This window comes from Hyperolius riggenbachi, chromosome 6, assembly GCF_040937935.1.
Source record: "Hyperolius riggenbachi isolate aHypRig1 chromosome 6, aHypRig1.pri, whole genome shotgun sequence".
Classification (NCBI taxonomy): Eukaryota; Metazoa; Chordata; class Amphibia; order Anura; family Hyperoliidae; genus Hyperolius; species Hyperolius riggenbachi.
This window is the reverse complement of record NC_090651.1, coordinates 99545205-99557667: the sequence shown is the minus strand read 5'-3', so window position 1 is coordinate 99557667 and position 12463 is coordinate 99545205. Positions and strand designations below refer to the sequence as shown.

The following is a 12463-nucleotide window of genomic DNA, read 5'->3' as shown; positions in this document are numbered from 1 at the left end:
ATGGGACCAGATGGACCCCATGGGGATGGAGGGAGGGGACTGGATGGAATCCTAGGGACCATGTGGACCCCATAGGGCTGGAGGAAGCCCCAGGTAAGTATAAAACCTGAGATGATGTTCAATTCAGGTTTCATTTAAAATAAGAAAAAGATAAAAAGCTCTGAAGACTTTTGTCTTGCCAAAGAACAAGTTACTGTAACTAAACAAAAACATGAGAATATCAACAAAGCTAAATAAATTCTATTGTTTTATAAATCTGAGTTTAGTTCCTTATGAGTGTTCTGCCTCTTTGGTTAACAACAGATTGTTAATTAAAGGACCACTATCACAAAAGAAATAAATTTAACCCTCCTGGCGGTCTATTAGAAACCGCCAGAGGGGCAGCGCAACACTATTTGACAACAAAAAAAAAAAATTAAATCATGTAGCGAGCCTAGGGCTCGATACCTGATAGCCGCTGTACAGCGGCATCCCCCCGCCCAATTCGATTCAAAGAACGGGATTTCCTGAAGGGCTTCCCCCGTCGCCATGGCTAAGGGAGTCCCGATCCACCCCTCAGCGCAGCCTGGCACTGATTGGCCAGGCAGCGCACGGGGTCTGGGGGGGGCGTAGCACGGCGCGGCGATTAGCGGCGATCTTGCGCGGAGCGGCGGTGATCGGAATGCACACGCAGCTAGCAAAGTGCTAGCTGCGTGTTGCAAAAAAAAAAAAATTATGCAAATCGGCCCAGCAGGGCCTGAGAAATCCTCCTGCGCAGCATAGCCCGAGCTCAGCTCCGGCTTACCGCCAGGAAGGTTAAAATACATGAAAACATATAAATACAAAGTACATTTTTCCAAGAGTAAAATGAGCTATAAATTACTTTTCTCTAATATTGCTGTCACTTACAGTAGTTAGTAGAAATCTGACAAAACTGACAGTTTTGGACTAATCCATCTCCTCATGGGAGGGTTCTCAGAGTCGTCTGTATTTATTTGTAAAGAATAAAAGAAATACTGGTAATTCCCCATGAAGAGATGGACCAGTCGAAAAACTGTCAGTTCTGTCAGAATTCTACCAAATACTTTAAGTTACAGCAACAAAGGAGAAAAGTAATGTATAGCTCATTTTACTCCAGAAGAAACATACATCTTATGTGTGTGTTTTACATGTATTTTAAATTTTAAAATTTTTCGCGATAGTGGTCTTTTAACCTATGCCATTTTATCAATGATCTATCGATCTATGCATTTTTTAAATGTGCCTCTAAAATGATACTTTGTATAAAAAAGCAGATATTCTTACCTTAAGAGTCCCTGTAGTACAATCCGCAGCTGGCAGTGGCACTGGCACTGGCAGATCTATGAAAAAAATGTATTATATAATATATTAGAAAGTATTTAGTAAAGATCATGACTGTCATTACGGAAAAACCACTGATAACCTGCTTGTCACACTGAGCTGGTTTTCACATTAAGGGCTGGTTCAGACGGACGTCTGCGTGGCGTCGCGTTTGGGGGCGTTGCGGCGGCTGCAGGTCAGGCTTTCAGTAGCCTTCGCGTTGCGTTCCGATGCGGTCACGTTTTTTCTTCCCCTAGAGGTACATTAGCCGTCGCGGTTGGCCGCTCCTGGAAGCTAAATGTCGCTTCCAGGGGCAGCTCGAACGCTAGCAAAAATCGGGACCCGAACGCCGCGATCGTGTAAACATGTGCAAAAGCTCGGTGTAAACGCTCCCATGCACTTGAATGTGAGCGTTTACCGCGACGTTCTGAACGCTTGCGGTAAACGCTCCGCAAGCGTCCGTCTGAACCAGCCCTTAAAATGATAGTCCAGCCTCAGAAGAAACACCTGGAGGATATATAGGGACAAACACATCCACATGAACAAAGGTAGTTTCATTTTTTAAATAATTTTGAAAATTGAGTCAAATATTAAACTGGCAGCTAGGATAAATGGGGAAACATAAACTAAAGTGGAGTAGTGATGATGAGCACAAATTTCACATAGAAGTAATGTTGCATCAAAATTTGCAATTACAATGCAAAATTGTAATGTGAAATTTCAGAAAAAAATCGTAATGAATTTTGTCTGCAATTGTAATCATGTACGATTTTGAGTAAATTTCCATGTAATTCTCGTGTAATGTGCCAACTTTAGCGGTTAATAGCAAAGTCCCCATACATGCTATTGCCTCCAAAGATTGCTACACAGTAAAGGAGAATAGTGGCTACAAGTAAAACATAAAAAGACCTTGTAGTGTTTGAGGAAATCAATTTTAAAAATGCAAAGGTTTTTAAACTGTCATTTTTCTGAGTTTTAAAAAAAATGATTTTGCATATTTCAAATTAATTTTCTCAAAAATGAAAAGGTCTTTTTGACTTGTACCCACTATAATCCTTAACATATGTAGCAATTCTGGTGGCAATAGCATGCATGGGGGCTGTGTTATTCACCACCAAAGTTGGCAATCATTACGAACGATTATTCGAAATCAATTGAATTTACAAAGTTTAATTACACACAGGCGTAATTGCAAAAATGTATGCAACATTTTGCGTAATCCTAATTAGCTGAATACCATCATCACTACAGTGGGACAGCTTTACATTGACAAACTCATCAAACTCATTAAAAACCAGAGTAAAAGTACAGTTGCTGTGAGCAACCGACCAGATTTATCCAATTAAAATAAATGGGAAGGGGCTGCTTAGCTTTTGTTCCTATTCCCTGTGCATGTGTATTTATAAATCTACCCCAGGGTGCCTCAGCAGATTGGGCAGGGGACATTTACAGACCTATAAGTAAAATGAGGCCTAGGCAAGGCAGCAGCATTGGTTTCCCATTGTCTACATCTCCTCTTTTTATAAGCTAAGGTGGTGGCTCAGAGGAGGGGGAAGCCAGGCACCTGATATCTACCGGGTCCCATACACTTGCCTAGTTTTCTTTCCAGATGACATGGCTATGGGACACTTACATCCCATTACTCAATATGCTACTAGGAATAAACTACTAAAAATCTCTTCTACATCATATGAATGAACTAATTAATTAGTTATAAAGAAAAAATGGAAGGCTCCATAGGCCACTTAATTTTGCATAAACAATGCCTCATCCAAATATTACTATTAAAAAAAGGAATTCAAGCTCAACAGTAAACATTGTCAAGTTACTGCATTAAGCAATTCATGGATATATATATATATATATATACTAAAGACAAGGGAAATCATGAATGGATCTATGTGTTTAAAGAAGCAGAAATTGCCAAATCAACTATAGGGGCTGCTATGGGACCCAGGATGGAGGGAAAGGGTAGCAGTCCTATCACTCTCTACGGTTGTGCTCTTTCTCTACAGGTAATAAGAGGCAGAAAATATCATCATTAAAACAGTGAAGGCCCAACTCCAGTTTTAGATAATGTAGACAAGGATTAGAATGCCTTCATATTTTGTTTTAACACTTAGAGAGTAAATCTTTTTAATGGTACAATTAAAATCAATGAGCTAGTTCAGATTATGAGCGCTGCCGTGCGCATTTTGGCAGCGCACATAGTGTTTGACACGCAAGAGTAGTAGAAGAGCATAGACAGCCTTTCTACCGTTCTCATCATATGCGCTGCGCAGCAGTGTGATGCGCTATCGTACTGCTGCATGCATTTTCAGGAATCACAGCGCAGATCCCATTCACTGTGGTGAATGGGATCTGCAGCGCATAGTAGCGCAGATGGCGTGCGATTGTACGCGCTGCGTTCCAATCGCACAGCCATCTGCGCTGAATGATGTAAACGAGGCCTAAAGCGTAAAACATTTTGGAAGATTCACATCAAAGTAATGGAGGTCCCAGCAACAGGAAATAAAAGAAAATTTCCCCAAAGTGTACAAAGACAGCAGAAACAATTAGCCAGACAGTAATACCCTTATTCCCATGACTTAAAGCCAAAAAATATTTTTAGCTGTAATAAAATTAATTTACTTTTACAAACAAAAGCTATGGATGAGTTTTTGTCATACAGACAATTTTACATGTACCTTTAATTCATACAACTAAAGCTTTTTTTAGATAACTTTCAGGCCCAGTGCACACCAAAAACCTCTAGCAGATCTCCAAAACGCTAGAGGTTTTTGAAGCAGATTTCAGAGCGACTCTAGGCATGTTTAGAGATGTTTTCTAAACATGCCTAGCGTTTTTTTTGGAGTGTGTGTAGCAGATGTTATATATTGTTACAGTAAAGCTGTTACTGAACAGCTGGAAACAGTAAAGCTGTTACTGAACACCTGGAAAACCGCTCTGAACTAGCGTTTTTCAATTTTCCACTTTCCTATACTTTAACATTGAGGCAGAAACGCCTCCGAAATCTAAAAAATGCTGCAGCCCCTGAGTTTGCGTTTGTGGAAAAAACAACCTGCTCTGGTGTGCACCATCCCATTGAAATACATTAGCCAAGCGTTTCTCTATCCCCAAGCGTTTTTAAAAACGATCCAGAACCGCTCTGGTGTGGAACAGCCCTCACTGTTGACCTCTGTAGTGAATAATTGTAAATGTAGACAGTGCTGGCTGACTGCTTGACTTTGCTGTGCCTCTCTAGCACAATATAAATTCTCTCTGAGTGGAACATGGGGCAGGAATAGCCCCTATGTGTTTGAAGTGTCAGATATCAGTTAGAAACAGGAGCTCTGCGGGTAATGTTATTTTTAGAATTTGTAACTAGCAAGATGGAAGCCCCCATGAAACAGAGACTTGCACTATGCACTGATAAAGCACTGTTCTTTAGGTAGATTAGAACATGACAAAGATAAGATCAAGTGGAAGAAAATTGGTTCAGGTTTGCATTAAAGAAATAATGATAATGGTGTGCTTAGCGCCGCTTCCTCTTCCCCTGATGTCCTAAGCATAGACGTACAAGTAACCTAAACTAACTGAAGCTCTACTCACACTATGACTCACTAGCTAAGCATCAAGAAATCATTTCCAGTGCATATTGTACTTAAGCATTCAATAGAAGGAAATTGCTTACCAACACAAAGGCCAAGGCTGACCAGCACGAACAAAATGAAGAACTTCATTGTGCAGGTTATTTGGTCCAGTTGAAGGTACTGATGGCAAGCAGGTTTGCTTTTTATACCTTTAAAGATGTCGACGTCATAAGCATTTGGCACAAAGACAAGGACTTAAAAGGTCTTCTCTTGACAGTGATGATCATACATTAAAATTTAAGATAAATATTGGAAGTAGTTCAGAAAACAGTGCTCACATGCTACTTTGTTCATGTTCACAAACCAAGCCTAAATGTGCCCTAATCCACCTTGTATTTCTGTACACAGATGAAATGCCAGCCAACATGTTGGCTCAGAATGCTGGAATCAGCTCCTGCTCTTGTACAGCAGCCACAAATGACCCACATAGCCTTGGCCAAACCAACCAAACTCTTCAACCAATATAGTGAAGAAAAAGGAAAAATCCTTATTATTATTAATACTATTATAATTATTAACATTGCTTTATAAAGTGCTTAAGTATTCTGTGGTGTTGTAACATAGACCTAAAGTTACATAAAATCACCATATGCAGCTTTAACACCCACCAGGCTATTGAACTGAATGTACTTTTTTGACCTTTTAAATCACATACTATGTTTAATGCTAAATATACTTTTTAAAACTTTTTTTTTTATTATTTCCAGATTTGAACAATGTTATTTAAGCATATACTGTACATGTGCAACCACTTCAAAATTGTATACCGTATATACAATACATGAATATAAACCAAGACATTTTTGCTCCTAAAATACCCCCAAAGCAAAATATCTGTCTATACCTGCGGCATACTTGAGACACACATTACCTGGTGTCTAGTGTCCCCCTCCCTCTCCCATAGAGTGTTCCTTGGTGGTTTAGTGACTGCCCTCCCTTTCTGCATCCCCTGAAAGCATGGAGAATCTCGGTGCCTCCATTGCCTCTTCTGAAATTAGGGGATGCAGAGAGGAAGTGCAACTACTAAGCAACCAGGAAACTCTCTATGGAAGAGGAGGGACTGCTAGCCACATGGTGGCTGGTGGGGAATGGAGGGGGGAAGGGCACTAGACTTGAGCAAATGCTATATGGGGGACCATCTGAAAAGCTATATGGGGATAGGGATGTTAAAAGTAGCAGCCTGGGTTTCTACCCTAGATTAATACTTGAGTCAAACAATTTTTCTGGTTACTCAAAGAAAAATAAGGACCTTGCTTTATACTTACATTGAAGCATATATGTAGGTAAATGAGAAAACATGAAACTAAACAAGCAACAGTAAACAGCATCTATATAATAGTAAGAGCACAAGAGTAAACCACATTAAAGAGACTCCGTAACAAAAAAGTTCCCCTGGGGGGCACTCACTTCGGGAGGGGAAAGCCTCAGGGTCCCAATGAGGCTTCCCACTCCCCAGTAGCTGCAGGCAGTCCAGGGCTGGCTCCCCCGAAGTGTTCCGGAATCCTCCCTCGACAATCTTGACAAGCGCTGATAAGAGCTGATTTATTTACCTTGCCTGACTCCAGCGGGGGCGCTGTTGCGGCTCTCCGCACGGAGATAGGCGAAAATAGCCGATCTCCGTCGGGTCCACTCTATTGCGCAAGCGCAGGAGACTTGCGCCTGCGCAGTAGAGCGGGCCTACAGCGATCGGCTTTTTCTGCCTATCTCCGAGGCAGAGAGCCGATACTGTGCCTGCGCTGGAGCCCGGGAGGTAAATATTTACATCCCCGCTGTTCCAGGAGGATTTTTGCCGCCGCCGTGGGACCGAGGAGGACGGGGGAGCCTCAATAAGATCCGGAGGCTTCCCCCACCCCATGTTAGAACCCCCCAGGGGAGGTTTTTCTCATTACAGGTTTTCTTTAAAGGAAGACAGACAGTGTCGATTGTTAAGCCACCTATCTTCTAAAGTGAGATGCAGCAGGAAAGCCATCTATCTTGATTATCAGAAGAGAAAAACAAAAAATTATCAAAACGCAAAAGGGATCCACATCTTGCATAATTTTGTGCTTACTTCATGACAAATGTGTGCCTAAGAAACACATATCTAGGACCTAGTCCTCTGGGCTTCCCTGGGTAAAGGAGTACAATGGAACCAAAAGACAGGAGTAGGGAAAGGTGGAGAGGGAGGGGGAGGAAAGAGAGAACACTCGCATTACTCGAGTATCGCGGGTTGCACTAATAGCGTAACTCACAGTACGCCACCACTGGTAGTAATTATAATATTGCCAATCTGTAAAACAATATTATGAAAAGTTGTTAATAATAACAATCAATAATTTGATAATATCATATGGTAAGCTATAATTGAAGGGAGAGGCATTAATATTGAATTGGAGGTACGAAGGATAAATTCGGAAGAAGAGTTCTTAAAATAAAGATCTAATACATATCCTGGAATTGTAGCTTCTCAAAACGATTCCCACTATCTTCCACCAGGATATGTTCAATTGCTGAGATTTTCATGGTTCTGGCATCCTTATTATGAAAGTCTTCAAAGTGCCATGATACGCTAGTGGGTTGAATCCTTTCTTCAATGTTTCTCCTTTGTTGTCCAATTCTGGCTCATAATTGTTGTGTCATTCTTCCCACATATTGCAATCCACATGGGCAGGTCAAGAGGAACACAACATAATTGGTCTCACATTTAATTATTTGTTCAATTCTGTAGGTTTCTTGTATGATCAAGGTTTTGAATCCAATAGCCTGTTGTTCTATCGATTGGCAACATAAACATCTGTTTTGTTTACATGCATAAAATCCTTTCGGTAGTGCTTCTGTATTGGTTTCTATTTTTCTCTGAAGTGCTCTGGGTTTACTCGGTGTGATCATATACTTGATGGTTCTGACCCTCCTGAAAAGACACCACGGTTTCTTCTCGATATTTGGTTTTAAAAAAGGATCTGCTTAAAGAGACTCTGTAACAAAATGTTCAGCCTTAGTTCTTCTATCCTATAAGTTCCTTTGCCTGTTCTAATGTGCTCTGGCTTACTGCAGTCTTTCCTTATTGCATAATAGCTGTGTTATCTCCGTTTTATATGATTTAATCTTCTCTCTTCTGTCGGCTCTGTCGACAGAGGCTGGTATGTGTGTGATGTGTTGCACTGCTTGTCATTGGCAGAAGCTATGCACACCCCCTCCAGGCCCCCTGCAGGCTCTGTATGACTCACACACTCTGCTTATGTGAGCCTATCACAAGCTGGTTAGTTTGTTTGTAAACATTGCCTAAAACTGTTAATTACAAGCCAGGTTTGCAGCAGAGAGTGGCAGAAACAGCACAGAGGGGCCCAGGAGAACATAATGAATAGAATGGTATGCTTTTTGCTCTAAAAATTTTAGAGTAGAGATTCTCTTTAAAGTAGATGCCAATGTTCAGATAAAACATCCTTGATAGCGTTATGGTTATTGGAAAATCTTGTAATGAAATGTGGTGTAGCACTGTATAAGTTTTGCTGTTCCTCCGGCTTTTGGATGATGAGGTCCCTTTTTTGTGTGAATTCTATCTCTTTCCTTTGCCTCACTTATGAGTTTTGTAGGAAACTTCCTTTATTTGAATTTGTTTTGAAGTATCTTAGCTTGGATATCTTAATTCATTACAACTGTATAATTCCTTCTCATTCTGTGAAATTGGCCAAAAGGAATGTTAGCGCATCATGGTTTGTGGTGACAGCTTTCAAAGTGTATATAGGAGTTGGCATCAACTTGTTTGAAGTAGTTTTTAGTCTTGATTTTGGAATTCAGATGCTATAATGACAGATCTAAACATTCTATTTGGTAAGAATTTTGGATATAAGAGAAAGTTAGGCCCAGTGGATTGTCATTAAGCTATCTACTAAAATTATCTACTGACCTCTCATCATCTTTCCATAAAAAAATTAAGTAATTGACAAATCTACAATAAAATATAATATTAGTAAAAAGAGTGTTTTTTTATTGCACATCAATTCTTGCAGGTATCCCATTAGCATAGCAGGGTGCGACGCTAGAGCCCATAGCAGTTCACACTGTTTGTTTAAAAATTCTATCCCAAAAAGTAAAAAATGTTATGATCTAAAATGAATTTAATAGAGTCCAATATAAAATACTTCTTTTTTTATGGGTAAAAATTGGTCTGATAATAAAAAGTGCTACATCAAACGATATTTAACATGAGAGTCAATGACGACACCCTCTTTGTCCACTTGCCTCATGTGCCCAAATGTCCTGCTTCTGGTGTAGGAGCCCTCAGGATAGGTAATGAGGTGTAGGTGCACTCAGAATAGACAGTCAGGAGTAGGTGCTTTCAGGATAGGTAGCAAGATGTAGGCACCCTCAAGGTAGGTAGCGAAGTGTAAGTGCCTTCAGGATATATCAGTAGCGAGGTGTAGGTGCACTCAGGATAGATAGCTAGGAGTAGGAGCCCTCAGGATAGGTAGCAAGGTGTAGGTGATAGGTAGTGAGTTGTAGGTGCCTTCAGGATAGGTAGCGAGGTGTAGGTACCTTCAGGACAGGTAGCGAGGTGTAGGTGCACTCAGGATAGATAGTCAAGAGTAGGTGCTTTCAGGATAGGTAACAAGGTGTAGGTGCCCTCAGAATAGCTAGCGAGGTGTAGGTGCACTCAGGATAGATAGTAGGTGCTTTCAGGATGGGTAGCAAGAAGTAAGTGCCCTCAGGATAGGTAGCGAGGTGAAGGTGCACTCAGGATAGATAGCCAGGAGTAGGTGCCCTCAGGATAGGTAGCGAGGTGTAGGTGCCCTCAGGATAGGTAGTGAGGTGTAGGTGCACTCAGGATAGATAGCCAGGAGTAGTTGCTTTTAGGATAGGTAGCAAGGTGTAGGTGCCCACAGGATAGGTAGCGAGGTGTAGGTGCCCTCAGGATAGGTAGCGAGGTGTAGGTGCATTTAGGATAGTTATCCAGGAGTAGATGCTTTCAGGATAGGTAGAGAGGTGTAGGTGCTCTCAGGATAGATGGCTAGGATTAGGAGCCCCAGTAGCATGTGGTGGTGGTGGGTTACTCACCAGTTCTATGCGTTCCAGCGCTGTCTTCCTCCCAGCTTCTTTGCCTTCACTCTGTGTATAGTTAGAGCCGGGCTACAAGAAAATGACCACCGTTGTCTGCATTTGTGGACATCGGCAGCCATTTTCTTGTAGCCCTGCTCTAAATCCACAAAGCAGATCTAGGAAGTGAGGAGAGGATAGAGTGGGGGAATGCGGCGAGCAGCGACACATAGCCGGTGCTGCCAGTTGGGAATCACTGCTCTACGGGATAACGGATACAATTTTGGTTTATTCTTAAAGCGGATCCGAGATGAAAAACTAACTATAACAAGTAACTTGTCTATATATTTTAAGTTTTAGATAGTTTACACAGCATATCTAGATGCAAACAGCCTCAAAAGTTTATGATTATCTATTCCTGTGATACAATGAGGGCAGCCATGTTCTGTTTGTCACATTGTCACAGGCTAAGGTGTAAATTCAGTCCCCTTTCCTCCTCCCTCCTCCCTTCTGCCTCTGAAATCAATGGCTAGTAACCTCCTCCTCCGCCTGCCCAGACAGAGCTCCCATAAGCCTTTGCTACAGTGCCAAGGCACAAAAGGAGCTGTGGGCGACGCTTGTTTAGTTTATAGGGAATAAGAGTATTAAAACGAAACAAAAAAAGTATTTGGCTTGAGGAATGCCCTGTAAACTATATGAAAGAAACACAATTATGCAATGAGTAAAAGTTTATGTCGGATCCACTTTAAGCTGTGTATGTATGTATTTTTCTGATTTAATTAATAGGATGGGAATTCTTCTTCTTCTGTAAAAATTGGTAATTGTCTAGGTCCTTCTTATTGTTTAGTTCCTTGATGGTGTAATGCCTTTTCAGGGTCAATTTCATTATACATGGATTAAGATCAACAAAAAGAATGAGCCCTCATTGTAGCAAAAAGATAGGCCACGCTGTAGGATTGATTGTTTCTTCTATTGACAATACAGTATATGGTCTAAAAGATACATTTTGGATTTTCTTCTTTTTCAAGTGTTTTATTTATCTCTCCAGTTCTCATTTTGTGTTGCATTTTTTTCCCACCACCTCTTTTTCGGGGCTTGTTTTGCTCCGTATTTTTGTGTGGATTGGCAATGTTTGTAATGATATCTGGTTTTCTGTGGTGGCATAAGATATGGTGCTGTTTCCACACTTGTGGGCAGGTCTAAAAAAGATCTCCACGTTTGGGTCAACGTCAGTGTTTGATGTTAGTCTTGTTTTTGGATAAAAATCTGTGATTTGTTTAGTTTGTATATTATTTGTTTTGGTATAATTTCTATTGGATACATTATTGAGATGGGGGGATTTAGTTTTGCTAATTACTTTAGGTGCCAAACTGCGCCTAGCTCACCGGCGGTGAACATATACGTATGACACTCATTACTTTAAGTCCATTAAACCCTCATCTATGTATACCCCCTGCATCTTAATAGAAAAACTCATTTTTTAGTAAGCCTTCATGTTCGTGAAAAGTGGGTCAAAGATTGTGGATCGCCTGTTTTTGTTTTTCCTCCTTGTTTGTGGGCTCTTTAGTAGCAGTTATCCTATCTTGGATTTTGAGTTGTTAGAACAACTGGGATCTATGATTGAATCGTTGATCAATAAGGACCATTTTCTCCAAAGGTCTTCCACTTGTTCAGTCTCTCATGGTAAACCCTAATCTTAGAAACTCTGGTGTGATTCCTGGTAGTTTGGATATTACCTCCAAGATTCTAAAGATGAGAGAGACCAGGAACCCATTAGTGCAATATAGTTTGTATAAAGAGTATATTAGTGGATGATGTATTATACTCACAAGGGTGGGTTGCAACATTTGCAACCATTTGCAACATTTGCAACCATCGTCAGACACCGCAGTAAAGTGACCATTCCCGCTTGGTGTCCCTGGTCTGCTGTGCAGGTACTGGTCAGTCGCACTCCTTGGGTAATTGGAAGCACAAGGTTTGCAATATTGAACCCCAAGGGGGTAAATATACCGTATTTTTTGGACAATAAGGCGCACTTTTTCTCCCTCAAAAGTGGGGCAAAAAAATCCCTGCGTCTTATAGTCCAAATGTGTCCCCTAATGGCAGATGCAAAAAGCGCAGCGGAAGCAATTACCTATCCATGCCCTCCTTAGGGCTCCTTAGTGCAGACCACTCCGCGCCAGGGCAACAGCAGCATGATCCAGGCATCTCAGCATACCGGCGGCTGTCCTCTGAACTCCCTGTACTGGCGTTGGAGTGGCAGAAGAGCAGCAATCCACGTGGCTGCAGCGGCTGTCATCAATTCCCCCTGTACTGGCAGTGGTGGGGCAAAAGAGCGGCAATTCATGTGGCTGTAGTGGCTGTCATCAAACCCTCTGTACTAGCGGCTGTGGGGCAGAAGAGTGGTGATCCAAGCGGGGGCTGCAGCGGCTGTAATGAGTACTGATATCTCTATACTTCTTTGTTTACTGGTGCCCCCTTATGACCAAGCCGCATGT

General features: G+C 41.4%; 1 protein-coding gene across 1 annotated transcript in view; it reads right to left on the bottom strand.

The window, feature by feature from the left end:
• Positions 1–5055, bottom strand: part of LOC137522500 (uncharacterized) — a 58048-nt gene extending 52993 nt beyond the window's left edge. Inside the window, exons 1-2 of the mRNA XM_068242572.1 lie at positions 4994–5055; positions 1285–1340 (exon numbers count right to left, since the gene is read on the bottom strand). Coding sequence (XP_068098673.1) covers positions 1285–1340; positions 4994–5042 — 105 coding nt within the window. The 5' untranslated portion in view covers positions 5043–5055. The remainder of the gene's footprint in view (positions 1–1284; positions 1341–4993) is intronic.
• Between the last annotated feature and the right edge of the window lie 7408 nt (positions 5056–12463).